The sequence below is a fragment of the Pseudonaja textilis genome, chromosome 1, assembly GCF_049901715.1.
Source record: "Pseudonaja textilis isolate UNSWEBS1 chromosome 1, rPseTex1.2, whole genome shotgun sequence".
Taxonomy (NCBI): domain Eukaryota; kingdom Metazoa; phylum Chordata; class Lepidosauria; order Squamata; family Elapidae; genus Pseudonaja; species Pseudonaja textilis.
The window spans coordinates 266,678,065-266,705,477 of NC_141990.1; the positions used below are offsets into that span (position 1 = coordinate 266,678,065).

Here is a 27,413-nt window from a genome sequence, read left to right on the forward strand (position 1 = left end):
CCTCACAAAGGCAGCAATAAAAAGAGTCTTTATCCTCTTCCTCAAATATCAGTGGGATATGCCATTTATTAACTCAGAAAACAAGGAATGTGATCGATGTTGAAAAGGCACAATCAACACTTTGAACTGAATCAAGAAGACATTGAAGTAAGCTGTTTCAATATGGAAGTTATAAGCCTGGTTTCCAGCTCCAATCAAGCAATCTGAAATGTCAAAATATGTTTCTTTTAAAATGTTTTTAGCCTGTTATTTAAATACAAAAAATCAGAACAAATATATAGAAATATAAGTTATGAAATAATAAAGAAAAAATAAACAAAAACCAAAGGAAAAATGTAAAAAATATAGTTAGGGACTACTTCCTTGGAAGTTATACTATTACCTTCACATTGGACCTTGGCTGATGATGGTAATCAATCTGTTTGCCAACATTACTGTATGACGCTTAAAAAACATTCTTAAGTGATCTAGTTTGCCTGTTGTGTAACATATGATAAATGAGAAGGCCATTCTTGCCTGGATGTTTTTTTTTATTTGCAAGACTAGTCTGCAGCTCTGCTTAGTTGTTCTTATATTGTATTTTGAGATTAGCTAGATTCTTGCATACAAAATAAAACTTTGTAGAAGACAATACATTAATGCCTGAGGAATCAAACAAACACCCCTCAGCATGTCTTTCTGGAACTCCTTTTCCAGGAAGTATATTTTGAGTGCTTTTGAATAGAAAAAGTAAAATACTAATATGTTAATGGATATATCCAGATTAACAGTTATAGTTTCAATATCCCAAAGGTGCTTTTTTGAAGAGGCAGCTGATTGTTTTTCCTTGAAAATGTTTTGCTTCTCATCCAAAAAAGCTTCTGACGATCTGAAGAAGCTTCTTGGATGAGAAGTGAAACATCTTCAATGAAAAACAAAGAAAGTCATTTGTCAGAAATATGGTGTAGGGTCTCCCGCTTGGGTGGGGGGTTGGACTAGATGACCTACAAAGTCCCTTCCAACTCTGATTATTTGTTATCTGTTGTAAATCCAGTTGGCTCTTTTAAAAAGCACCTTTGCAACAACCATGACTTGGATCACTGAAAATCTCCATAGACATAGTGTCTGTTGTCACAAATTTTTTTTAAATGAGTCTTACAGTTAACCCAGGTTGCACTATCAAAAATTCAATGACAAACCACCAACATTTAGTAAACTTATTTTAGGTTTTTTTTAAAAAAAGAAAATAAGAAAACAAACATGTTAACTCTCCAATAGAGCATGTTACTTAAAAAGTGTTTCCTGGAGCCAAAAATAAAAACCCAGTACCAACCTCTCTGCTGATATTACAATATCATTCCACATTCTTAGTGATCCTCAAAGACTATTTTTATAAAATGTGTCTGCCAACTAAAGAAATATTGCCTAATTTTTGTAAAGCCAGAAAGAGGATTGAAAGAGTTACAGAGACATGCTACTTTTGGCTGTACCAGACACCTGATTCCATAATTTGCCTAAACTACAGCTTTTTGAATTAATCCAATTATGTATCTTCAGACAACTCACAATTATGTTCAGTTGGCCAAAAACAAACCATACCAAAATACTGAAATATGTTCATATTAATACATCATATAATTAATTTGTCCACTGTATTATAGCCTAGTTTATTATGCAAACGTAACTTATGATAGGTCATCCAATATCTTAGGTTAGGAAACCAGGTTCTGAACTACATAAAAAGCACTTTTGAGTTTTAGATCGAAGGTATTACCAATGTACAAGTTGTAGAATTGAAATCAAAACTATTTATAGTTTGGGATTTTATTAATTTATATATGTTTATAAATATTAATCAAATATTAAAAGATATCCAACAAACTTATTTACCTAAGTGAAGGGATTATTATGTAAAGTAAAAAATCTCCCCATCTAACATTTGGTTATTTTTTTTCCTATGTGGTAATGAGATTTGGTTAAAATGAACTTTATTAAAACGAACTCATGCCAACTGTTACCCAGGTGGCATGGAAAGTTGCTAAAAGAAATGACCATTTGCTGAATTTGCTTGCAATAGTTATATCATGAAGAAAAAAAGTTTTTTCTATTTAATAGTGTTTGCCTTCTGCTGTGATCACAGCAACTTTCATGTTTGTTTATCGCCCCTGGCAAAATCAGGTTTGCTCTTCATATTGTAAGGACTCTCTCTCTCTCTCTCTCTCTTGCCATAGTCAATTTTGTTATTGTTAATTTTCTCCTTCCTCTACTTCCAAGTGGCAACTGAATCTGGGCAAATGCTTTGTGAATTTCATAATGGACTCTATAATTGCCTTTGATATCAATATGTTATTCCTTAATTGTACAAATTTAGCTCTAATGAATTCTTTGCCCAACTGCCCCATACAGATAGCTGATTTACAACCACAATTGAGCCCAAAATTTCTGTTACTCAATAAGACATTTGTTAAGCAAGTTTTGTCCCATTTTACGATCTTTCTTGCCTCAGTTGTTAAGTGAATCACTGCAGTTGATGTTAATAACCTGGTTGTTAAGTGAATCTGGCTTCCCCATTGACTTTGCTTGTCAGAAGGTCGCAAAAGGGGATCACATGATCCTGGGACTCTGCAACTGTCATAAATATGAAGTTGCCAAGATCTGAATTTTGATCACATGATCATGGGGAATATTGCAATGGTCATAAGTGTGAAAAACATTCATAAGTCACTTTTTTCAGTGCTGTTGTAACTTTGAACGGTCACTAAATAAACTGTTGTATGTTGAGGACTCCCTATACTGCACTTAACCAGAAGGCACTCTCCCCTTTTCAGAGCACCAAGTGAAGGGACATGGGAATAATCTTGATAATGATTTTCTGGGAGAACAGCAGATAAAGCTAATTGTAGTACCAGAAGAGTACTACATTCCTCTGTTTGCAACAGAATACCCTACACCAGGGGTCCCCAACCACCGGGCTGCGGACCGGTACCGGGCCGTGGAACATTTTCTACCGGGCCCCCGGTTTGCTGGGCGCCGCCATCTTGTTTTGATGAGAAAGTGCTTCTGGTGAGCTTTTCCGGTTGGAAAGCGGCGTTTGGGTCCTGAAGGAATCCTTGCACCTTAGTTTCACCGAAGTGGGGGGGCAGCTTCGAACAAAACTAAGGTGCGAGGATTCTTTCAGCACCCAAGGCAAGGTGAGCCGAGCGACCGTCCTGAAGCCATCCCGAAGCCCATCGACAAAGGTACAAAGGAGGAGTTGACGGGGGACGGCTGGCTGGCCGCCTTGCCATGCGTAATGATGCTGGTACCGGGATGTGGATCATTTTGTGATGCTGGTACCGGGCTGTGGCACAAAAAAGGTTGGGGGCCACTGCCCTACACCACCGGACTTGAGATTCTAAGCTTAAATAACCTTGAACTATGCCAGCTAAGATCGGACTTAAGCGTAGTACATAAAATCATATGTTACAACATCTTACCAGTCAGTGAATACTTCAGCTTCAACCACAACAATAGAAGAGCACACAACAGATACAAGCAATGTAAACCACTCCAAACTTGATTGCAGGAAGTATGATTTCAGCAACAGAGTGATCAATGTCTGGAACTTACTAGCTGATTCTGTTGTCACCTGCTCAAACCCCCACTCCTTTATCCTCAAACTAACCTCGATTGACCTCACCCCATTCCTTAAGAGGTCTGTAAGGAGCGTGCATAAGTGCACAATCGTGCCTACCATCCCTGTCCTATTGTCCCCAATTATTAATTCTTATTTCTTATATTTAAACTTATGTTTATTCTTATTTCTATTGTATTGTAAGCTTTTGATAAAATAAATAAAATAAACACTTAACTCTTACCAAATACAGTAATACATTCTGAAAGTGTTCAGTAGACGTTTTAGAAATTATTGAATCTGATAACCTACAGAGGAAGATGCTCTTGCTGTACTAGTTGGGAATTATGGAAATTGTAGTTAAACTGTTCAGAAGACACCAGATGGTGACGGAGTAAATTATGTAATGAAGTCCTCAGCAATAATGCAGCCTAATAATTAGTCCGGGAATCAGATTCGCGTTCAAGAAAATGTGGGGGGAAAAGTAATAACTTGTTCCGTAATTTTCTGGTCAAGCTAAAGCAATACTTGCTCTCAGGGGCTGCCGAGTCTTCAGCTCCAAGCACAAACAGCACTGCAACATTTGCTTTGAACTCGGTGTTATTTGTTTCCGAGTAAATATGTATAGAATCAAGCGGCACTAGGAAGAGCTTCCCTTTTTGCAGCAAATTCCCAAGTCACCGGTAAATTAAGGGATGCTACCGTGCAGATTAATTAATTGCTTCAATTAACAGTTCAAAACCTATGTCAAACAATTTGGGTACCTCGCAAGAAAACGAAAAGGTACATGCCACACAGTACCGGGTATTTTTTTTTTAAGCTTTAGTGTAGCAGGAGTGATTTTAATTAACGTTCGAGGCCACCGTTTCAGAAAACAGAAGCCCAAACAAATCGAACTGAGCCACAATTGCCGTACAACATGGCAGCGCCCTGAAGCGCTTGTATGACAATACACTTGTACGTTCCGCTCTGAAGGGAAGCCCGGAAGTCTTGCTGTGCCAACGACTAGGGTTTTTTTCCCTTTCGCTGCTGAAACAGGTAAGCGCTTTTTATTGATAAAGGCGCCGTCAGAGGAGGTTGGGAATTATTATTAGCTTGAGGACTGTAGGCAAGATATGCTGGATGTATGATTTCTTTTTCTTTAGGTATGGGTAATAGTCTCCCCTCTTCCGGGATTGTGATTATAAGGCAGTACAGTTTAGCAATTATTGGATCTTTTTGTTTTCTGTTTGAAGCCCTTTTCTAAAGGTGTTAATATAAAGCTTCCAGATATATAATGGACTTTATTCTAGTGAAGTTTACAAGATGGAGAAACTGCTTTTTGTGGAATCTCTCGCGGTATTTCCCCTGTTGATGAAAATAGGAACATGTTGTCATCCAAAGATGTTATTACTTTGCTTTGGTTCTCTAACGTGGCTCACTTCACAACAATGCTGAGGATAATGGAAATTATTCAGTATTTTGGAGGCAGTAGTCGCTCCCAGTGAAAAATCTCCATTACTACTGCCAATCTGCTATGTAGATGTATTTGTAAGGGAGAGTGTTACAAGAACTGAACACATAAAAGTAAAATTCTGCCTTTTGTATAAATTTTAAAGTTCCAAATAAGTTATATATCAAGGCTGAAAAGTGGTTGCAAAGACTACTGTGGTTTGTTTTACTTGTACATTTTTAATGTTTGACATTGAAATGGGTCATCTTATGCCTCAATAATACTGTTGATGATCAAGAAATCTTAATGATGAAGCATATTGATCAAATGTGGAGCAAATTTCTAAGAATAAATAAATATTTAGAAATATAAAAAGTATGTCTTAACAATTACTTTTTATATTTCTAAATATTTATTCTGCTGCATGGGAAGGGGAGGGAGACTGTATTCATTTTTTGCTCATTGAATCTGCACACAAATGGGAGCAGAAAAAAAGTTTGCAAAGTGTGTTTATTACACTTGCCTTTCCTGTGAGACCATAAAAATGTACATGTAAAAGTGTTGTTAATCACTCATTCAGGCATTGCCATAGCTCACACATTGTATACAAAATTATGTTGCACATTTCAGTCCAAGATATGAATTTAAAACAAGATTTACTGACACCTTGTGTCACAACTGCATCAGATCCTATGTCAGTCTATATTTGTGTTGGGTTTGTAATTTCCATAATTCTTACCAGCATGGATTGAAAGATGGTGCTGTAAATAATGTCAGAAGCTGGGGTTGTTTGCAGTATGCCAGTTTTCTTCTTTATTTTTTATTTATAGAGTTTTAAGAAAGCAGCTAGGTGTGCAGAAAGCTTGATGAATGTTTCCTCTGTAATAAATCATATGCCTTTTTCCTGGTATGAAGAAAAAAATATTTTAGGGAACAGTCTGTATATTTTACTGTAGTTGTACCACTATAAATTTTAAGTAATTCTATTTATGTTAATGCAGTTGAGGAATAAATCCACTGAAACAGAAAATGTGACCAGCAACAAAATACTACTGCCTGTCCTATCCCTTAACAAGACTGGTCTTTTTGAGAGTTTTGTAATATTTGTAATATGATCTGTAATATTTCACAGCTTATATTGAATAGCATGCTCAGTAATTTGGAGAGATCCCTCCATGAGAGCTGATGAGACGAAACAGTCCTCTCTTTCTAGAGAGGACTATTACATAGAAAATGCTTTCAAAGGTTTGGAAAGACCAAGCAAATATCCTTTCACTTAGAAAGCGGGGAAGAAAAAGTATCAAACTTAAATCTCTGTATATTGGTTTAGACTGCTGCATTCTGAAGGAAGTAGAACCTTGTATATATAGTTTCTTTTTTGTCTGTAATAAAACAACTATTCTAACTGTATTGTGTCTGTGGGCTTCGGGTGTATGCTAATCCATAGGTCTGTCCCTTCTGATTGGTCAAGGCCTCCCAAGGAGATTATATATAAATTCTTGAGGGACAAGGTGGTTTTGCTACCTCTGAAAAAAAACAGCAGTCTGTCCCCTCTTAAGAAGCCATTACCAGGTCAAGTTGCAACAGGTCAAGCTGTCTCCAATTTCCAACCGCACTGTTGTTGAAACAGATTTTGGGACAGAATGGCAATTAGGATCAGAAAAACAAATCTGGTCACGTTGCCAATTTCAAAAGCCGATACAAAAATTTATGCCACCAGATAAAGACTGAATGCACCAATTATCACATTAAACAAGAGGAAAACCTTCTATGCACCAATTCCACCCGCGCTTTTTACAATTTTGTAAACAACAAACTAAAAGAGTCAAGGTCCATCCCAGCCCTGATAGGACCTAATGATAAAGACTGCAACGATGACACCATTAAAACCAACATCTTTAACACATTCTTTGGCTCAGTATTTGTAAACCGCAATGGATCATGCCCAGTTTTTCCTAGCCGAACCACAGACAACTACAATGATCTAATACATATCGATTTTACAGAAGACAATGTTGAAAAAGCACTTCGCAATCTAAAACCATCTCTATCTATTGGACCGGATGGAATATGTGCCTACTTCTTAAAAAAGCTATCCACTGGCATAGCCAAACCTCTAAGCATAATCTTTGAAAAACCTTTCAGGACCAGCTCCTTGCCTAACCTTATGGTCACAAGCCACGGTCATCCCCATCTTCAAAAAGGGAGACCCTAGCCGAGTTGAAAATTACAGACCAATCTCCTTATGCTGTGTCACCTGTAAAGTCATGGAATCAATTATTAACCAATCCATTATCCTCCACTTAGAGACAAACAACCTACTCTCCAATAAACAATTTGGTTTCAGGAAAAAGCTATCCTGTAATCTGCAACTCTTACACTGCAAAAACATATGGACTACACAACTCGATCAGGGCAAAGCAATAGATGCAATCTACATAGACTTCTGTAAAGCCTTTGATTCAATGGTACACGACAAACTATTCCTAAGACTAAAATCTTTCGGTATCTCTGGACTCCTGCATAACTGGACAGAAGCATTCCTGTCAAACAGACAATAAATGGTCAAAACTGGGAGTGTCATATCAAATTCTGTACCTATCAATAGTGGTGTCCCCCATAGCAGTGTTTGAATTACGCCATCTCCGATCTGATCTAAGTATGGTATATAAAATCATACATTGCAATGTCCTACCTGTCAATGAATACTTCAGCTTCAACCATAACAATACAAGAGCAAACAATAGATACAAACTCAAGGTTAATTGCACCAAACTTGATTGCAGGAAATATGACTTCAGCAACAGAGTGGTCAATGTCTGGAATACTCTACCTGACTCTGTGGTTTCTTCCCCAAACCCCCAAAACTTTAATCTTAGACTGTCTACTATTGACCTCACCCCTTTCCTAAGTGGTCTGTAGCGGGTGTGCATAAGCGCACCAACGTGCCTACCCTCCCTGTCCTATTGTTTCTTTTATTTTTCTTATATGTACCCATTTCATGTATTTATAACTATGTATATACTTATACCTATTACCTTGTAAACGATTGACAAATCAAATTAAAAAAAAAATAGAATCTTGTCACTAAATGATGCAGTGGTAAAACACAGTGCCATGTGACTGCATCATTTAGTGATGGCAATCCCAGCAGTTCCTGTTCTGCCATTAAGTGAGAATTTCAGGTCATTAACTGAGGATCTCATGTGGCCATGACTTGCAACTTCCTGCTGGCTTCCAACAAAGTCAATGAGGAAGTGTAAAAAAAAACCCCTGGGAGTCAGGGAGAAGAGATGCTGCTTAGGGAATGGTCTTATAAAAGAGGGTGTATTCTGCAGATGGTTAATGGGGCAAGAGGCTCAGAAGTGACCTTTTCAAGTTTCTCGAGCTATAAAGGAGACAGTGGGAGGCTTGTACTTTCAGACTTGCAAGATTCTTTTAATATAGTCTTACAATAAAGTAGAATTAACACATCTGGTTGTGTTTTCTGTCTGGTATACCTGGTAAGGCTGACAGGAAGATGGCAGAAAATTGCAAGTCCTGGATCTGACAATCCTTTCTTTAAGTGACTGTATTTTTGTTCTGAATGCTTGGATTCCTTTTTCTTCCGCATTTGGGCAAGGTATTTGTTTACTGAGGGAAATCTTTGTAAGCTTTTGACACTGTATAGTAACTATCACTGGGAATTAACGGGCAATATACAGCGTACAGTTTCATTCTGGAGTGAAGTGACATCTGTTTCAAATTCCTTCTAAACCATTTTTTGGAGAAAAAAAAGGAACTTCCTGTGAATTAAATGGGGACTCTGTTAAGACTACCTTGGCAATTTTACATCTTCATATTCACTACACTGAATACTCTTACTACTGCTATTTCCAGTCAATTTGGCAACACTCATATTTCATATTAGATCCTGAGTAGCATTGATAATTGGGGCCTAAGGGGCTTCACCTTGTTCACTTCACCAATATTTCTAAGACACATCTATTGATTTACCTCTTTGATACTATCTGAACATGCATTTCTTCCAATTCTGTGTGACATTTGAAGCCTATTTGAAGGAGATCAATTTATAAATTGATTTTTCATGTATGTATTCAGAAATGTCCCAATGTTTGAGCCCACACCTGATAATTTGTTAATGTTGCTTGTTTAGTTTGGCTTAATTTATTGAATAAAACATAGTTTAACATAACTTAGACAAAAACATAGGCAGACTTATTTCAGGTGAGTGGGTTCTTCAGACTTATTAATTTTTCTCCACAATTTTGCTTTATTTTTTTTAATTAATGTTATTCCATGTTACTAGATCACTGTGTATTACCATTTTTGCAAATATGGAGAAGAAAGGATGATGAAAACATGCCCAGACCAACAGCAGTCACTGTTACTGTGGCTACCCTGTTTGGCATTGCAGCAGGAAGTCTAGCTGTCTGGAGGGTCATCCAACGTCGAAAACATAAAACTTGCATTACACCAAACCAAGAAGGAGATGTTAACGAGCAGGAAAAGAAAGATATCTCAGAAGACATTTTTCATTCATTTTTACCTTGTCCCACAATTTGTTGGCTGGAGGAGATCCTTGAGGCAAAAGTAATAATTGTTTCCGAGGTAGGGAAGTGGAATGAAGTGGAACCCATATTAATGAAAGAGTTGGAATGTTATCCAGTCCTTGGAATTGACTGTGAGTGGGTAAGTCTCAGAATCTATGGAAAAATCTCTTTCACAAGCTAAAGAGAGAGATTATTAATAAATTTCTTTACACAAGTGTTATAAGCTAAGACTGAGGGCTGGCTTGGATATCATGTACTCCTATGATCAGTTAGGTAAGTCTGTGATAACATGACTTGGTCTTAAAGAGTTCCCCTATCGGCACTAAATATTGCTGCTAGACCCTATCTTTCGAGGCTGGTTTGGAGACTCTTTCCATGTCATAGTGGCCATTATCTTTTCACAGGTAGTGGTAATAAATAAGTGCTTTTTAAAATCATCACACCAGTTCTGAATTGGCATCTGTTCATACGACAGTTTAGGTATTTTATAAAAATTCTACATGGAACAGAATTGCCCAAATGTGAATTTCTATCACCCTGTTTACTAGGGATAAACTCCTTCCCTGAAGAGTGGGTCCTTTTGTAGAGAAAACTGGATTGTCCTCATTCAAACGTATGATATGGGGGGCATTGCTGAGACTGGGATTTCCAGATCTAGCTGAATGTTTACAGAAAAATACTGATACTTTTAGAGTGTATGGAATGCAAAAAGGCATAACCCATTTGAGCAGCTTTGACATATTGCTTTTAGTCCTGTCCTAATTATTTATTTTTAATACACTACCATACTAGGTTCTTTATCTTCTTCCCATAGAGCTCAAGAGGCTTACATATGGTACTTACATCTGTTCAGAACCAGATTTAGTTTCAGTAATAAGACTGCATCCTTACAATACTTGAGCTTCTGTATAATATACTAATTATTCCTCTGATACGTAGGCCATTCTCACAATCCTTCCTTCCTTCCTTCCTTCCTTCCTTCCTTCCTTCCTTCCTTCCTTCCTTCCTCCCTCCCTCCCTCCCTCTCTCCCTCCCTCCCTCCCTCCCTCCCTCCCTGGAGATAGAGTAAGGAAAATGGGTAATTGCAATGGGTAAGAAAAGAAAAAAAGGGGTACCAGCTGGATGGAAATGAGGCAAGGGAAGAAAATAATTGGAGATGGAAAGGAAGGCAGAAGAGAAAGAAGCTCTGAATAGGCTCCACAAAAGATTAAAAGGCACCAAGTGATCAGTTCTTCTCCAGTTATTAGCCATAGCTAAACTTTACCGACATGCACACTGTCCTTCCGCCTGTTTGCTGCTTTTCTATTTTCTATTGCTGATGTAAGATGATTTCTCTCTTACTTGCAATTTGGGTGGAAAAAACTCACCTTCTAAACCTGGTTTAACTTAAAAACCAACTGAAAAACTTATTCTGTACCCCAATTACAGGATTTGCAGTCCTCCTTCCACAATAGAATTACTATCATCAGCCAGGATTTTAAACACAATTGGAAACTGCTAGATCTTTATCTGAAATATTTAGACCTGATATTCTTGGCTTATTTATAGTATGGTATCACAACCTGGAGATGAGAGTTCTTCTGAGACTCTGCAAGATGAACAACTAATTATGAACATTCTACAATCAACAGAAGGTTTTCTGGATTATGTAGCGAATATTTAACAGATAATATTTAGGCATAGGGATCAGATCTAGTAATACTTGGTATTACTAAAAATACATAGAATTGTCTGTGGATTTGACATAATCTAGGTTGCCCAGTTGCTTTTCTTGCCGTCATTCTTTTCTTCTGAATTCCTTCTAGGTCTCAGTGGAAGGGAAAAAGGCCAAGCCTGTTTCTCTCTTACAATTGGCTGCTTGTAATGGCCTTTGTCTCCTTCTTCGTTTGCCCCAGCTGACTAGTGGGGGACAAGTTCTTCCAAAGGCATTGCTTGAAGTTCTGGCAGATGGCAAAATCCTAAAAGTTGGGGTAGGATGTTGGGAAGATGCCAGTAAGCTATTTCATGACTATAGTGTAACAGTCAAAGGGACTATGGACCTCCGCTATCTGGCCTTAAGACATAGGTATGTATCTTTGAGAGGGCAGGTATTGCGTAACCTTGATTTAACAGATCATTTGTGATGAGAGTGTGGGCTGTTGTTCCTGAATGACAATAACATTGCAAACTATATCATTGGGGCATAGTGACATTATTATGCAAATGTAACAAATTATATCATTTGACAATATAATTTCATGAGAATGACTCAATCTATATAGCGGTATTATCATACAAATTATGTTAATAACAGTGAATGTGGGAAATACAATAGAATTTTTTGGTTTGGTATTTTAAAAGTCCCCCATTCACAGACACAATGGATATGTCTCTTGTTATTGTAGGGTGTCTAGATGAAAATTTTGTCCATCACACCCAAAAATCTATTGAATTGAGGTTTCCGCATAATTGTGTTTCTGAATGTTCCTAACATTTTGTTATCTGAGAAGGTTATAATTTAACATAATTTTAGGGCTTTTCATTCTCTAGAATATTAAATGCAGTAAGTATGGAGTGTTGGGAATGTTTCATTGTAAATTGTACCTTATTTATTTTAAATTTTGAGGTACATGTAGGCCCTGTTTACACAATATATTTTACCCAATTAGTTATTCAGCTAGTCGGGTCTGTCTATTGCTAGTTTGTCAGCACACAGTTATACCCATATGTCAAAAATCTTCATTTTGTGGAGTACAGTATCCCTGTTGATTTCCTCCAGGAGTGCTTGGTATCACAAGGGTCCTTTTTTCCAAAAGGATATTAGCAAGGCTTCATTATGTTACCAGCCCTTTCCACATTTATCAGAAAAGGGAAAAAAAAAACAGTTGCGCTGAAAACTAGAAATTCACTTGAACTTACAGCTCTCGCTCATTCTAGCTATCTCTGCTGGCCCTCTTCTTTCCTGGCCCCCTAATTGCCCGCCTTAAAACACCCACTTAATCCCACATATGCCCCTGTTAAGCATGCTGTACAAACATAAAGCTTTCTCCCATTGTTAGGCAAATGGATAAATTATGAAAAGAACCAAAGAAAAGGTTAGCTGCTGATAATTTAAATATCAAATTCCCAAATTGACAGACAGAATGATGACTTGGTTCCTAAGCATTTGTTTGATGGGATAAAGGGCATTTTTTTTTCTTCTATGTACAACCCTGAAGTAAGACCTTCTCCACAAATGGGCTCAGCCTGAAATCTCTTGCCGAAAAGCTTCTCCAGTATTCGCTTGACAAATCTCTACACTTATGCTGCAGCAATTGGGAAGCAGAGCAATTAACTCAAGAACAGGTTTGTTTTCTTTGTAAGCTTTGTAGAAGCAGTTTTCAAAGAAGGTAACTCCTGATTGTTATCTGGTCCTTCATTTTGCCAGTCAGACCCCTCTTCCCAATTGAAGGAGTGGTAGGAAGACAGGTTTTCAAAAATGGGGAATCTTTGAACACAGGAAATGACTAGAAATCCTTAGCTAAAATTATTATAGCCCTTTTATGTTTTAGGGTTGGGTGGACCAAGAGTTAATTCAGTGACATAGTGACTTTAATGAAACAGATGGAGCTTAATCAGCTGCTTTTGGTTCTATTCTTGTCCTTAATTCCTCCCCCCAAAACAAAACATGGGCTGAAATTGGGCTCTCACTCCCATTCTAGCTCGATTTTGGTGGTGGTGGTGGGACAACAACTACTGCTGTATCCATTTTGCTGCCAGATTCCTGTGAAGAGATCTTGAAGAGCAAATGTGGATTGTTATGTGTGTATTATAATCTCATTGAATATGGGAATTAATATCTTTTTGGGATGCTTCTAAGTAAAATAATGCTATTCCTCATGACGTTCCTTCTGTGAGGTAACACCAAAGTCTTCTGGTGGATTTTTTTTTGATGCTTTTATGGCTCAGTACTATTCTGTCATAGTAACAAGTCAAGAAACTGTGACTTTCCTCACATGGTTAGTGTGGGATGACTTAGGAGAAGTGCTTGATGGGTTCCCTGACATCAGTAACTATTGAGAAAAACAACCACCAATCTCTCTCCCTTAGGAAGAAGACTATTGGCTAAACCAGACAGGAAAAAGGAGAGAGACAGATTTTGATAGATGTTTAGATCATCTGCCAGTATCCTGGCCCTAAACTCACTACTCTGTAGACAGGCATGTGCATACGGTTCTGTCTGGAAAAGCAGGCAACCTATATATTTCTCTGGTGAGTTTTGTGCCAGGAAAAGAGAATGCTGGTTCCAATGCTGTTTACAGCAGCTAAATTCAGATGTACACTGCACCTCCAGTAGTCTGGGAGTGAGATAAAAGTAACATTACCCAGAAGGAGATGGGCAATCTAGAAATGTGATAAATAAACAAACATCAGGAGGGCTTGGCCTAAAAGATGGATAGTGAGGTAATTTTGGTCTATGGTTAGCAGCATAAGAAAGAACTTTTTTTTTTAATTTTACAACTAAAATTTATTCTGTTTGTTTTTGGGGATAATTCACTTCGGGTATTCTTCGGTATTTAAGATGCTGATGAATATGTTAAGGTATGCCTCTTGGTTTTCTTCCTCAGATTGATTATGCTGCCCGAGACGCACAGGTGTCAGTGGCTTTGTTCCACCACCTGGTGAACCTTCCCTACCCACCTTGTGCATCGGGTGATGGACATGTTCTTCCTGCGTGGGAAAAGGTTCTGAGGAAATGTCAAGGTTTGGTGGATGTACCCTTCAGGGGAAAAAATAATAGCTTTGGTGATGATGAAAACCCTGGAAATGTGGAGCAAAGCCCACAGTATCAGAAACTTTCATCCTCCCCAATCAACCAACAGGGGAAAGACCCTCGGAAGCACAAAAGGAAGCCTCTGGGTGTAGGATATTCTGCCAGGTAAATGTTCCTTGTATAGTTTTTTTTTTTTATCAAAATGTCCAAGAAGATTTTTTTTTTTGCCTTTCAGCATAGTTTTGATTGCTGGCCAATCTTTTTTTTTTAATGCTTTTTAACTTTTCTATATGTAATTTTATTTTGTGGTATTTTATGCCTTTTAATTTCTTGCACCATATCCTCCTTAGGCTGGTCTTTGACCTTAATAAAAGTTAGGTTAGAATAGATTAAATCTCCCCCCACCCACCCCCAGTCTTTAAACATTTTATTACATAGATTCCCCATTGAAAATGCACGCCTAAACTCATAGTGCTTTAGAGTCTGTTTTCCTCTTTTTGGCCAAATGCTAAATGAATTCAGAGTTGGTTTTCTGCTCTCTGGGACATCAGAGAATCATGATAAGGGTTCCTTGAGTGTGGATGTGGTAGTGAACTCTAATGGGAGTTTGTTTGTTTACTCTAGATGATTGGGCAGACATTTGCTCTTATTGCTCAGTCTTATCAAGTGTAAGATATTCATGTAATCTCTGCATTGGTTCTGTGGGAGTTTATAAATACATACATATAAAAATATAAATATATATGCTTCTTTTCCCCCAGCCTGGGGCTAATAGAGAATGATTGGCAAAGTCACCCACCTGGCTTTCATGCTTAAGGATTACAAGTTGGGTACCCCAGCTCCTAGTCCTTAACCTTAAATCATTGCACAGCACTGAATCTCACTGAATTATATGCCTTTTTAAAAAAATTCCGTGGATCTTACTCCCTATAAAATGTGCCCAGTTTTAAGACTTTACTTGGGAGTATGTTGAGTTAAAATCAACGGTGAAAGCAAAAGAATAACATTGAGGAGGCAGTTGTTTAACATTTTTAACAGTTATATAAATAGTTCTCAACCTATAGCAGTTTGTTTAGAGACTGTTCAAAGTTACAGTGGCACTGAAAAAAAAAGACTTATGACCATTGTTCACATTTATGACCATTGCAGAATAGAATAGAATAGAATAGAATAGAATAGAATAGAATAGAATAGAATAGAATAGAACACTTTATTGGCCAAGTGTGATTGGACACACAAGGAATTTGTCTTGGTGTAAATACTCTCAGTGTACATAAAAGAAAAGATACATTCGTCAAGAGTCGAGAATCATAAGATACGACACTTAATGATAGTCATAGGGTACAAAAAAACAATCAAATCATACTAGGAAACAGTCAATATAAATTGTAAGGATACAAGCGACAAAGTTACAGTCATACAGTCACAAGTGGGAGGGGATGGGTGATAAGGAGTGATGAGAAGATTAATAGTAATAATAATGCAGATTTAGTAAATAGTTGGACAGGGTTGACGGAATTATTTGTTTAGCAGAGTGATAGCTTTCGCGGAAAAACCTGTCCTTGAGTCTAGTTGTTCTGGTGTGCAGTGCTCTATAGCATCGTTTTGAGGGAAGGAGTTGAAACAGTTTATGTCCAGGATGTGAGGGGTCTGTAAATATTTTCACAGCCTCCTTTTTTGACTCATGCAGTATACAGGTCCTTGACTGAAGGCAGGTGGGTAGTAATTGTTTTTTCTGCAGTCCTAGTTCTTGACTTATAGCAGTTTTTTAGTGACCATTCAAAGTTACAGTCACACTGAAAAAAAAAAAGACTTATGATCATTGTTCACATTTATGACCATTGCAGCATCCCATGGTCATATGATTAGAATTCAGATGCCTGGCTACTGACACCTACTTATGATCGTTGCAGTGTCCCAAGGTCATGTGATCATTTTTTGCAAAGTAAAATCAGTGGGGAAGCCAGAATCAGTTAATATTCATGTTACTAATTTAACAACTGCAGTGATTCACTTACAAGTGTGGCAAGAAAGATTGTAAAATGGGGCAAAATTCACTTAATAAATGTTTCATTTAGCAATGGAAATGTTGGGCTCAGTTGTGTCTGTAAGTCAAGGACTACCTGTACTCAGTAAAAGGAAGCATTTATTATGGCCACTAAAAGTCCCAGATTCTTATCGGATAGTGATTGTGGCATTCTTTTGTTTATACAGGAAATCTCCCTTGTATGATAATTGCTTCTTGCATGCTCCAGATGGGCAGCCTTTATGTACATGTGATCGCAAGAAAGCCCAGTGGTACCTTGACAAAGGCATTGGAGGTTTGTGAATCTGTTCTTTTAGAGTCAAAAAGGCCTAAATACAAGCTTGAAAAGAAGTGTGCTTGCTTTTGTTGTCAAGGTGTCCATGCTGTAATCCAAAATCCATAATTGGATAATGCCTTTATTAATACTAACTAAATGACATCGAAAATATGCTGGTTTTCAAGCACGTCAGGACTCTTCATGAAACAAGATAATAGAAAAATTAGAGGATGAGGAAACGAGAAGTCCAGAAATTAGGCTAGGTGGTCGAGCTACATGGTTTTCAGCTTAAAGTAAGTTTTGAGATGTAAAAACAGGCTGTATATGTGAGTTCGAGGTGGCTGTGTTAGTGTTTGGGGATAAACCCCCTAGCAGAGTGTGCAGCAGCAGTCAAGCCAGGCAGGCAAATGAGAGAGAGAGTGGGCCCAAGAGTATACACACACTGGAGACAAAAACACTGTTTGTGGTTTTAAAATAGTTATTTAATACACACAGAGATTAAGAAGTGTCATTCAGTCCATATATCATTATCCAGTATATCCATCCAGTTATCAAGTCCATTAACAGTAAATACTATGTTCTTATCTGCTTGTATATCTTCTCCTTCTGATACCTTTCTCTCAAGGACAACGCTGAATCCTCAGCTCACCAAGCAAACAGTCCTTGTGTTCAGGTGAAATGGTATCTGGCACAGTAGCCATCCAGAGTAAGCAGATAGACGTTACAACACAGCAGGCAGCAGACCAGGAACAGTAACCAGGTGCATCCAGAAGCCGGGTCTATTACGTTTCCCTTCCTACCTTTATTACTGCCTGCAACCGCACCCACAATGACATTGCAGTTTCTTGTGCTTAAAGCTACAAAACACTTTAAACTAGGTTTACATATTTATTCAACCCAAACCTGGTTGGTGTATCCATATACCCAACAGGCTGTTGCAAATATTAATACACACCTTGCTTTCTGGAACACAGAAATATTAGTTCATCCCCATTCTGCCATGGGAAGGGCAAAGCATGTAGACTTCTGGCCTGATTGATCTTTCTAAAAAAACTATAAAATAAAAGTTTAATTTTAGGTTTTAAACCAAATGTACCTTTTATTGAGAGGGTAAGAGCCCCATTGGTACAAGGTGCTCAAGACTGACTCAGCCTTCCATCTTCCAGAGTTTGGTAAAAGGAGGACCCAGATTGCTGGGGGCAATATGCTGATGTAAACCACTCAGAGAGTAAAGCACTATGGGACGGTATATAAGTCTAAGTGCTATTGCTATTTTACATTTAGGTATACTTGTTCGATGGAATCAGGAAGTTCATTCCATTTGTTTCATTGAGGCTGAGACTCTTTCTCCTGTTAATACCTGCCTTCTAGCCATGGGACCCCTATGCTCTTCTACCTTTTTCTTTCCATGGCCTAAAATGGGATTTATTACCTCAGTTCTGTTTGAAAAAAGAGAGGAGAAACATGGGCAGCTGAATCATCCATAGATCTAAGGTTAAACCAAAGGGAGAGAGCTACAAATTTGGAGGTTACCATGGAAAATTAGCAAATTTTACACATCACTTTATACCTCAAAGCCTCCAATGTTGAAGTTCAATTATATGTATTTTTATTTATTCATTATTTGGAGCAGGAGTGGGTGGGGTTCCCCTCCCCCATGTTGCTGAACTAGGACTCTTACTGCACTAGCCTGCAGACTAATGGGGAGGGACTTTGACATTGCAGATCAGCGACATCTGGAGGGTCACAGTCTTTGAGAGCATCAGAGAACAGGCATTATTAATATTCTCTGGGTTTTTGTGTGTGTTGTTATTTCAGAATTAGTAAATGTGGAGCCATTTACTGTGAGATTAAAGTTTGAGCCCTCTGGACGCCCCGAATCAACTGTGGATTATTACTTGATAGTCAAAGAAAATCTGTGTGTTGTGTGTGGCAAAAAAGAATCTTATATTCGGTGAGTTGATCAAATTACTGAAAGGTCTTAAGCTTCTTCCTACCCCATTATGTTGTGTTTAAGAAATAAGAATAGCATTAAATCCAATGAACTTGTAGGGATATCTTTGTAAAAATACCTAAATAAAACTCTGAGTATTTCAGTAGTTGCAATATAAATTAATTTTTAACGTGCCATAAATGACCAAGATCAAACAACATCAACGTTAGTACATCTGAACTTCATAAGTGTCATAGGATGATGAGTGTATGAATAGAATAGAATTGTTTTATTGCATATTGTATTGCATATTGACAAAGTTTACAAGTTCCACTCATGTTTACAAACTGCTGCGTTCTCTTCATGTATTTTGGGTTGCAAGTAGTGCTGTAATTATTTGTAATTGTTTGCTATTATCATTAACTGTCTGGAACACTTTTTTAGTGGAAAGAAGTATAAATTAAACTGATAGATGAACAATGGAGTTCTTGGTGCACCCTGAGCTTGGTTGTTTACTTGCAGAAATTTCATTATCCAACTAAGTAACATCATCAGTGCAAATGAATGGGGTTTTACTGCCTTTTTATATACAATTTACTTGCCAGTTTAGGTGGGGGTATCGTTTTCTCTTTGATGGTTTCTTGATCAGAGTATTATTTTCTGCCTAATTATTTAATCTGGTGCTGATCACTGCTTATCTAAATATGGGCTGCTGGAGGGGATGTGTCTTTTTGTTTCCTTCCTAGGAATTTAATTGTTTCTTTCGAATGATGTCTAAATGTGGTTTATTAATTTATTAGCATGGTTTACATGTCTATTGGATGGCTGATTTAATGAATTCCAAGCTTACATAAATTCCATAGCATTTGGGGATTTGGCTTGATCTAAGAATAGTGGACACTATAAAAAACAATACATGAAGATAATGAACACTGTGAGACAACTTGTTTAACTGCTTTCATTAAAAGCCAAGCTGATAAAGATACTCTCCAAACAAGCATGTTCCACAGCTATAAAGTAGTCATCAAGATTCTCTCTCCTGACTCAATTTTTTAAACATATTCTTCCCTGCACTAATGCTGTGTCATCTAGGTTGTAACAAATTATTTTTAAGCTGTAGGTGTTGCACAGCATCCTATACTGTTTCACATTGCCCCAGAACATTTACTGTGATCTGGACCTCTAACATCCTATCTTCAGCTACATCAGTCTAATTGCAGTTATGAAGCTGAGATGGGGATAATAAGATTGCTTTGTGTCAATTCATATATTTGTGGCTGTGAGGGGTGTTATGAACGGGAGACCTCAGCACAAAACAAGAATGAAAATTTGTTCTTGTAAAAGAGCAAAAGGGGACTATCAAAATTTAAATAGGAAGTGAAAGAATCTATCAAGGAAGTTTGCTAGTTTAACCCACCTTTTTTTAAAACCATGATTTGCTTTGTAATAGCTCACAAGTAAGCATGTTTACATTTCTGCCCTCCAAAGCTTTATTTAGTAATTAATGCAAACCACTTTGCTATTGAGAAACACAGAAACAAAATAGACGATTGTAAGGTCATTTGGCAACACCAGAATAACATGCTTCCGCCATTACATTAAAAGAAAAGCAATGTATCTTGTTCTAGCTAAAATAACTAAGGGAGCTAGAAACGCTAAAAGCTGACAATAAAATATGCATGGTAACCAAACACAGGAAGATGAATAGAGCAGTGTTTCTCAACCTTGGCCATTTTAGGAAGTGTGGATCAAATGGACAAGGTTGAGAAACACTGGTTGACTCTACTGGAGTAGAGTCTTCATTAACAAAACAGTGAAATCTTTTGAGAACTGTGAAGTGAGCCCTGTTGTATCCAGTGGCGGCTTCTTCAGCTGACCTGTTGAGTTGAGGCCTGATCAACCTCACGGTAGAAGAGCGGCTGCAGGCTCACTGGCACTATGGGTGATCTGCTCTCAAATGCTGCTGTTTCCTCAACAGAAAGAACATTGTACCTCATGAGTACCGGAAACACTTCCCCATCCAGATGAAAGACCACAATTCCCACGACGTGCTCCTTCTCTGCACTGCGTGTCACGCGCTGTCTAATTACTATGATAATCATCTCAAGCAACAACTGGCTGAAGAATTTGGTGCCCCTATTGGTTGCGAGGAGGGCGTTCGCTTGCTCGAAGATCCCACCCGCAGACTAGTCCGTTCGGCAGCTAGAGCACTTGTGAATGCAGACAGCCTCCCTGCTGCCAGGAAGGAAGAGCTGTTGCAGCTGATCCGGGATTACTTTGCATCCGACACGGTTTCCCCAGAGATGGTGCAGGAAGCAGCTGGACTGGAAACCAGGTACAGTGGCTTAGTTTAAGGGTTGATTAGATTAAGATTTAGATTAAGATACTTGATTATTGCCTGCTTGTTTGCAGTGTTTTCCAGGTTTCTGCTTCCTGGGCCCACTTATCCAACTTTGGAGAGTGCTAGTGGTTTGGCTTGGGGAAATGCGTTCTAGGGTTTGACTTGTAGTAATGAGTGGAATTCCCAGGGAAAAGTGAGAAACTTAATCTGAAGTAATGAATAGGTTCAGACTATTAAGAAGATTAGAAAAGTTATCATGCTTTCCCTAGGTGGCATCAAATAGGGACTTACTTTCTCTCTTAGATCTTCAAACAATAAAGTAATATTCCCCAATGCTTCCATTTTAATAACTATTGACAAGAACAGTTTCAGCATGGCTGGCTCTAGCCAATGAGCCAATTCGCTAAATCCTTTTCTGAAGGCATTCAGTTCCATTCTTCCTGCCATCTGATATTCTGGCACCTGCAACTCACTCAGTTCTCATTGAGCTGTTTGAGGATTTCCCTTCAAGAAAATCCTAAATTGGAAGTTTTTGTTTATTTATTGCACTTCTGTAAATATTTCCATCTTATTGACAATTCCCTCTTGTGTAGGAATCCTGCTGTTTAGCTATATAAAGAATCATATTGGGACAAACATGTATGTATTGCACTTCCAAGATTCCTGGTTGCTGTGGTATCTGAAAGGTTCTAGATTAGAGGATGCCGTCTAACATAAGATTGATTTTCATGGCCTTCCTAGCGGGATGATGGCCTTTGGAAAATGCTCAGTGTTTTTATTAACGATGCTTCTCTCTTTCATTCTACTTCCTCACTGCTTAGTAAATAGGATCGATGTCTATAATGTTCTCGAGACTATAAAGCCCATTTTGAAGTGATATAACTATCAATAAATCTATCTATATAAAAGCGAAATACCACTCAAGCATCATCACAAAATCTCCAGAACCGTAAAGCCTACAAACTTGAAATTTGGCACGTATGTTCCTCTTGGCTTCTAGGTGCTCACTAAGAAAGGATTTTTCAAAATGACCATCAGAGCATTAGTATTTTGTATATTAATGTTAACACGCTCTGATGTTAAGGAATTTTATTCCCCCTCCCCACCCGAAAAGAAATCTGTTCCAAATGCAAAACACAGAGGAGAGGAGTTTCAGTTTCAGTTTTAGTTTCACAGCACCAAGCAGCTTTAGTTCAGAACAGTTGAGCTAAGCTACGCCTAGGCTCCTTGCTGTCTCCTTGCTCACGCAGCAAATACTGTTTCTGTTTCCAAACAGCCCTCAACTCTCTCACACACTGATAGGACGCTAGCCAGATAAATAACAATGGATGCTGGTAGGCAGAGGCACAATGCCCCTCCCCTTATTTTCCTCCCCAAAAACTTGCCCGATGAGAATAGTTTTTGTAGTGAAGCATGGGTCCCAGGAGTGGGATGCTACTGGTTTGGCCCGGTTCTATAGAACCGGTAGCTCTGAAGAGCAGCTGACACTGAACTGGTTTGGTGCAATGACCTTTTGGTCGTCTGTTTGGTCCACCCACCCGCCCGGACTCTTGGCTGTCCTTTATTTCCTGCTTTTTCAACCTTAGCTGCTTTGCACAGCAAAACGCACTCTGACTGAACCGGTAGTAACACGGGTTGGATCCCTCCCCTGATGGGTACCCTGCTGGTAATGAAATAAATGGAAATGTTTTGCTTCCTTCAAGCTTTCCCAAACACCTCCTTTGTTCATCTTTTTTTTCCAGGATTTTTAACGAGAACTATGTGCCACATGGCTTGAAAGTGGTTCAGTCTTTTGCGCAAGGGGGCTTATATTCTCTCATGGGGCTGGAGAAACGTTGGCGCCAGCACTTCTTGGATGTCATGCAGCCCAAGCATCTCCCAGCACAATGGTCTGTTGATCATAATCACGACAAGTTAATCAAGAAATACGGGGAGGCTCTCCAGATTGAACTTTCATGAAGATGAAATGATGAAACTGGAAAATATAACCCAGACCTACTATTTTCCTTCCCCCCTCACGTTGGGATTAACAAGATTCCACCCAGACAGTTACATTGCGAAGGAAATCTCACCAGCATTGCCAGATAAAACTATTTTAAGCTAAAAGGTGGTTTTTTAAAGTGTTTTTATTTGTTTTGAATTACAATTTGAATATTGGTTCTACAAAGATCACCATAGCCATATCTTCTTTGTGAAGGCTTCTGTACATATGTGGACCCTTCTAGCCTTTCAGATGCTGCTTCTGAATTGCAGTACTTCACTCGCCGTTCGTCTTCATTGACACAGAAACATCTGGAGACTTTCAGGTTCCTCTCTCTGTTTTATCTTGAAGGTACCATTAAGGGGGAAGAAGAGCATGAGGTGTTTTTTTTTTTTTTAAGTGGATTTATTTGTCTAACAGCAATTATATATCACCCAAAGCCCATATTTAGCTATTAAAACTCATGTTAGACCTGTCCCAATTTGGTCCCTCAGGAAGGAAACACTCCCAACTCCATTTGTAGCAAAAAGGTTACTTTTACTAAAAGCCAAGTGATTACAGTTATACAAAGCCAGAACTAAGAGTTTGTGTGCAAAGATTCCCTAGTTAACTTTCCCTTCTTGTGTCCCATCCCCCTGGTATCATCCCAATGTCCAGTCACATTTGAAGAAAATGTTTTGGTAATTATCCTTATTACGGTTGAATGGATGGATGTGACATTCCACTCCCAGGACCACAGCCTCAGGATGTCTCGGGATAGACATCGGGACTGCATGAAGATCACTTTTGGTCTCCCCTTTCCTTGTCTTTCCACAGCCCCCTTCCCCAAAAGCTCATGGCAGTCTGGCAACTAGCAAAGCACAATTGTGAGTGAAGGGTGGCAACTCTGACAACTCATTCGATAACTTTGAAGCTGTCCTTATCTCTCACCTCTCATCTACATGTGTGGCCCAATGGTGGGATTCAATGTTTTTTTTACTACGGGTTCTATGGGCGTGGTGTGGCTTGGTGGGTGTGGCAGGGAAAGGGTACTGTAAAATCCCCATTCCCTCCCCCCTCCTGGGGGAAGGTTACTGCAAAATCCTCATTCTCTCCCCACCCCACTAACCTGCTTTCCAGCTCAGTTCTCCTGTGCAGGGCAACAAAAGAAGACTCAGCCAATCAGCTGGGACTCGGGAGGCAGAGAATAGATGGGGGCGGGACCAGTCAGAGGTGGTATTTGCCAGTTCTCTGAGCTACTCAAAATTTCCACTACCGGTTCTCCAGAACTGGTCAGAACCTGCTGAATACTACCTCTGGTGTGGCCCAAGGATGAACAACAAGGGAGCCAAAGGCTTGTTTCAATCTTTTATTGTTTCCTGTGTGGTGGAAGTTTGCATTCTGCTGGAGTATAAAATACACAAAAAAAAAAATTCAGTGGAAAAATGTATTATATTCTGAACTCAAAAAGTGTCCTTTTCCAATTTAGCCATTTCCCTACATTGTGTATCTCTGATCCTCTACAAAAGAACATTGAAATTGAAGTTTGTGTTGGTGGCCGCTTCCGATAGAATCTTTACAACTTGGATGAAACAGTTTTTACTGAAGTGCTGATTCTAGCTGGGCATTTACCACCCTACATTTTAAGTAGATGCCAATGTGGTAGAATGCAATAACTGGGAGTATGTCTTTTGATATTATCTGGTACTCATTGAGCTTGTGGAGACTGACAAAGTGGCTAAAAGATTCCCTGAGACATCACTGCTGTGACTTCTAACTTGGATTCATGCCCTGTTGACTGATTTGGTCCGTGAAGAAGATGAAGGTATTTGGATGCGAGAGGTGGGGATGGCTTCCTTGAGGGAGCTTCGGATGGTACTAGCCTTGAAAAAGGCAGTCCAGCCTTATTGGACACTAGTGCGCTCTCTTCCAACTTCTCCTAGCTTCAGAGGATCCTAGATGAAGCACATTATCGAGATCCCGTTTACTCTGGTTCCAGACCTGTCAGAGGAGAGACATAACGTAGTGTCAAGCTTTCAACAGGAGAATACCAACCCTGCAAAAAAAAGGATTCATGAATCTCATTAGTTAAGTTTACTCTGAAGAAAGTGAAGAGCTAATATAGAGAATCTTAGGAACCAAATAAACCCCAAATTTAGCCTTTATTTATTAGTGAATGTATTTATTATTAGTGAATTCACTAGGGCAGAGCCTCTACATTTCTAAGAGCCGTGTGACTCTCTTGTTTCCGGAATGCCAGGCTGAAGAGCCTTTGAGCTTCCTCCCCTTTCTTTGGAGAATTTACATCTAGTCACTTTGGTGGATGTTTTATTTAAAGGATAGGAATACAAGAGGTATTCTTCTGGTATAATACAGGTAATACATTCAGCAACTATCTTTGTAATCTTTTGCAGTTGCAACAGTGATGAAAAAATAACTTTATGACTAACCTTAGCATTTAGGACAAGGGTCTTCAAACTTGGCAAGTTTAAGACTTGTGGACTTCAACTCCCAGAATTCCTGAGCTAACATGACTGGTGGAGGGATTCTGGAAGTTCAAGTCCACAAGTCTTAAAAGCTGTCAAGTTTGAAGATCCCTGATTTAGGAGGTGCTAAAGGCAGGTGTGCAGAGCAAAGGAAAGGTGAAGTAAAGTCATAAACAACTGAGGTTTCACTTAGTGACCACTTTTCTTAATGACCAGGCTACCGGTCCCAATTGTGATTGCTAAACAAAGAACTCCCTGTTCATCCTTTCTGGTCTGGTTAGACTTTTCATGGTATCTCACTGAGCCACCTTACTGGGGGTAGGAGTTGCAGGCACCATTTTCCGGTCATTCTATTCCTTCTTTTAAGTGGATGGTTGGTTCTAGTCAGTAATGGTAGGGAGAAGAAAGTCAGGTTGGTGGGTTAGGGAGGGGGTCCCCACCCCAACCCTCAGTCCACGGCCTGGTTACCAGTCTGTGACTCATTGGGAACTAGGCCACTACCAGTCCACAGAACTGGAAAGATTGGGGACTGCTGGGTTAAGGGATGATGGTGCTAGAACTCAGAAATGGGCCTTAATACTAAATACTTGCTCCCTGTTAGCACTTTTACAAGGCAGCCAAGACTATTTTTGGAACAGGAATTTGGGTGCTAAGTCTCTTAGTGTTCAACAGATTGGGTGGCTCCCTCTATTCACAAAGTACTGTTTGTTGTTTTGTTGGGTTTGATATTTCGTCTAAATTGTCATAAGTTAGGTGGATGGGATAAAAGAGCTTGTAATAAACAAATAATGAATAAATAATTAATTACCAGTGTTTGCATCTTTCATGTTGCAAATAAATTAATATGTCAAGGAAAAACTTATAATAGGAACCCTTTGTTGGATGGACATCCAATTTTCAATATGCTACTGGATTTTTAAAAAAATATAATTGCTTTTGGTCATATAAGCCCCAATTTGTTATCAGATGTTAATGCCTATTCACAGTTTAAACACCCAAGCCTCCTTTGAAGTGTTGATGCGGACAAAAAAGAAAAGAAAAAGTTCAGTTGAAAATTATAATTGAATACACGGAAAATACAGAGATGGCTCTGTTCTTCCCAAGCAGATATTCAGCTGCTGTCAAAAGCCCTGAGAGAAATGCCATGTGCAAGCAGTTGGGACAGATAATCTTGGAGGGTCATGACAATACTATAATGCCTTTGTGAGCGATCTAGCCTTTTCAAATTTAGTGCTTCTGGGCCTTGAAGTTTACCAGAATTGTACTGACATCTGAACTGATGAAATGCTGTGTGTAATATTTGATTATTTTTTTCTAAAGGAAGAGAAAAAAAAAACCCACAAGGAGATTATTGGAGAAAGTTACTTTGTAGTGTGGGTGCAGAAGATGGTGATGGAAAGTGGTATAAATCTATTATTCTCCATACTCATAACACATTGTAAGGTCTAATGTAAATATCCTGCTTTTTAAAATGTGCTACTATAGATTTCATTCATCATCAATATTTTTAAGTGTCTTAATGTTCTTTTTAAATTAAAGCTTTAAAAACTATACACATACTGGTTTATTTTTTTCCTTTTCGCTGGATCCATCACTACCCAGTTTGGATGAAAAGAAGCTTTTCATGAGAACAGAAAGGACACTGCTGCATCCATAGCTGCTCTAGGTTTTTAGCATGGAATAAAACTGTTTTACACAGAACTATATGCATGTACTACTTCATATATCACTTTTCAAAGCCAAGAAGAACAACACGGGTTTTTTTTTCCTTACCAAGACAATATTAGAAGCACAAGATTTATTCCAGTTCCTCTGCTTATCTGAGTGTTGATTTTGGTTTACCTTCAAAATTTGGTTTCATCTTGTTGCCAAGTGTCCTATCAATGAACCACTAGATGGCAGAATTCTACAATGAATGCAAGGAAAAATCCAGACATGAAAGGAAAAGAACATTCTTCTCTGGTCTTGGATACCAGAATAACAGAATTGGAAGGAACCTTGGAGGTCTTCTAGTTCAGGGGTCTCCAACCTTGACAACTTTAAGACTTATGGACTTCAACTCCCAGAATTCCTCAGCCAGC

At 38.6% G+C, this 27,413-nt stretch overlaps 1 protein-coding gene across 1 annotated transcript; it reads left to right on the plus strand.

Moving 5' to 3' along the window:
• The first annotated feature begins 4,569 nt into the window (after window positions 1-4,569).
• EXD2 (exonuclease 3'-5' domain containing 2) lies at window positions 4,570-26,885 on the plus strand. Its single transcript, XM_026708807.2, has 9 exons — window positions 4,570-4,630; window positions 9,334-9,716; window positions 11,383-11,642; window positions 12,775-12,901; window positions 14,164-14,474; window positions 16,524-16,630; window positions 18,431-18,566; window positions 20,524-20,880; window positions 22,629-26,885. The coding sequence occupies exons 2-9, from the start codon at window positions 9,387-9,389 to the stop codon at window positions 22,843-22,845; spliced, it is 1,845 nt and encodes a 614-aa protein (XP_026564592.2). The 5' UTR covers window positions 4,570-4,630; window positions 9,334-9,386; the 3' UTR covers window positions 22,846-26,885.
• The last annotated feature ends 528 nt before the right edge of the window (window positions 26,886-27,413 follow it).

Coding starts and splice junctions, on each gene's coding strand:
- EXD2 (XM_026708807.2), top strand. CDS start 9,387: ATGCCCAGACCAACAGCAGTCACTGTTACTGTGGCTACCCTGTTTGGC. Junction 11,643..12,774: donor TATCTGGCCTTAAGACATAG/GTATGTATCTTT, acceptor ACAACCCTGAAG/TAAGACCTTCTCCACAAATG. Junction 20,881..22,628: donor GCAGCTGGACTGGAAACCAG/GTACAGTGGCTT, acceptor TTTTTTTTCCAG/GATTTTTAACGAGAACTATG.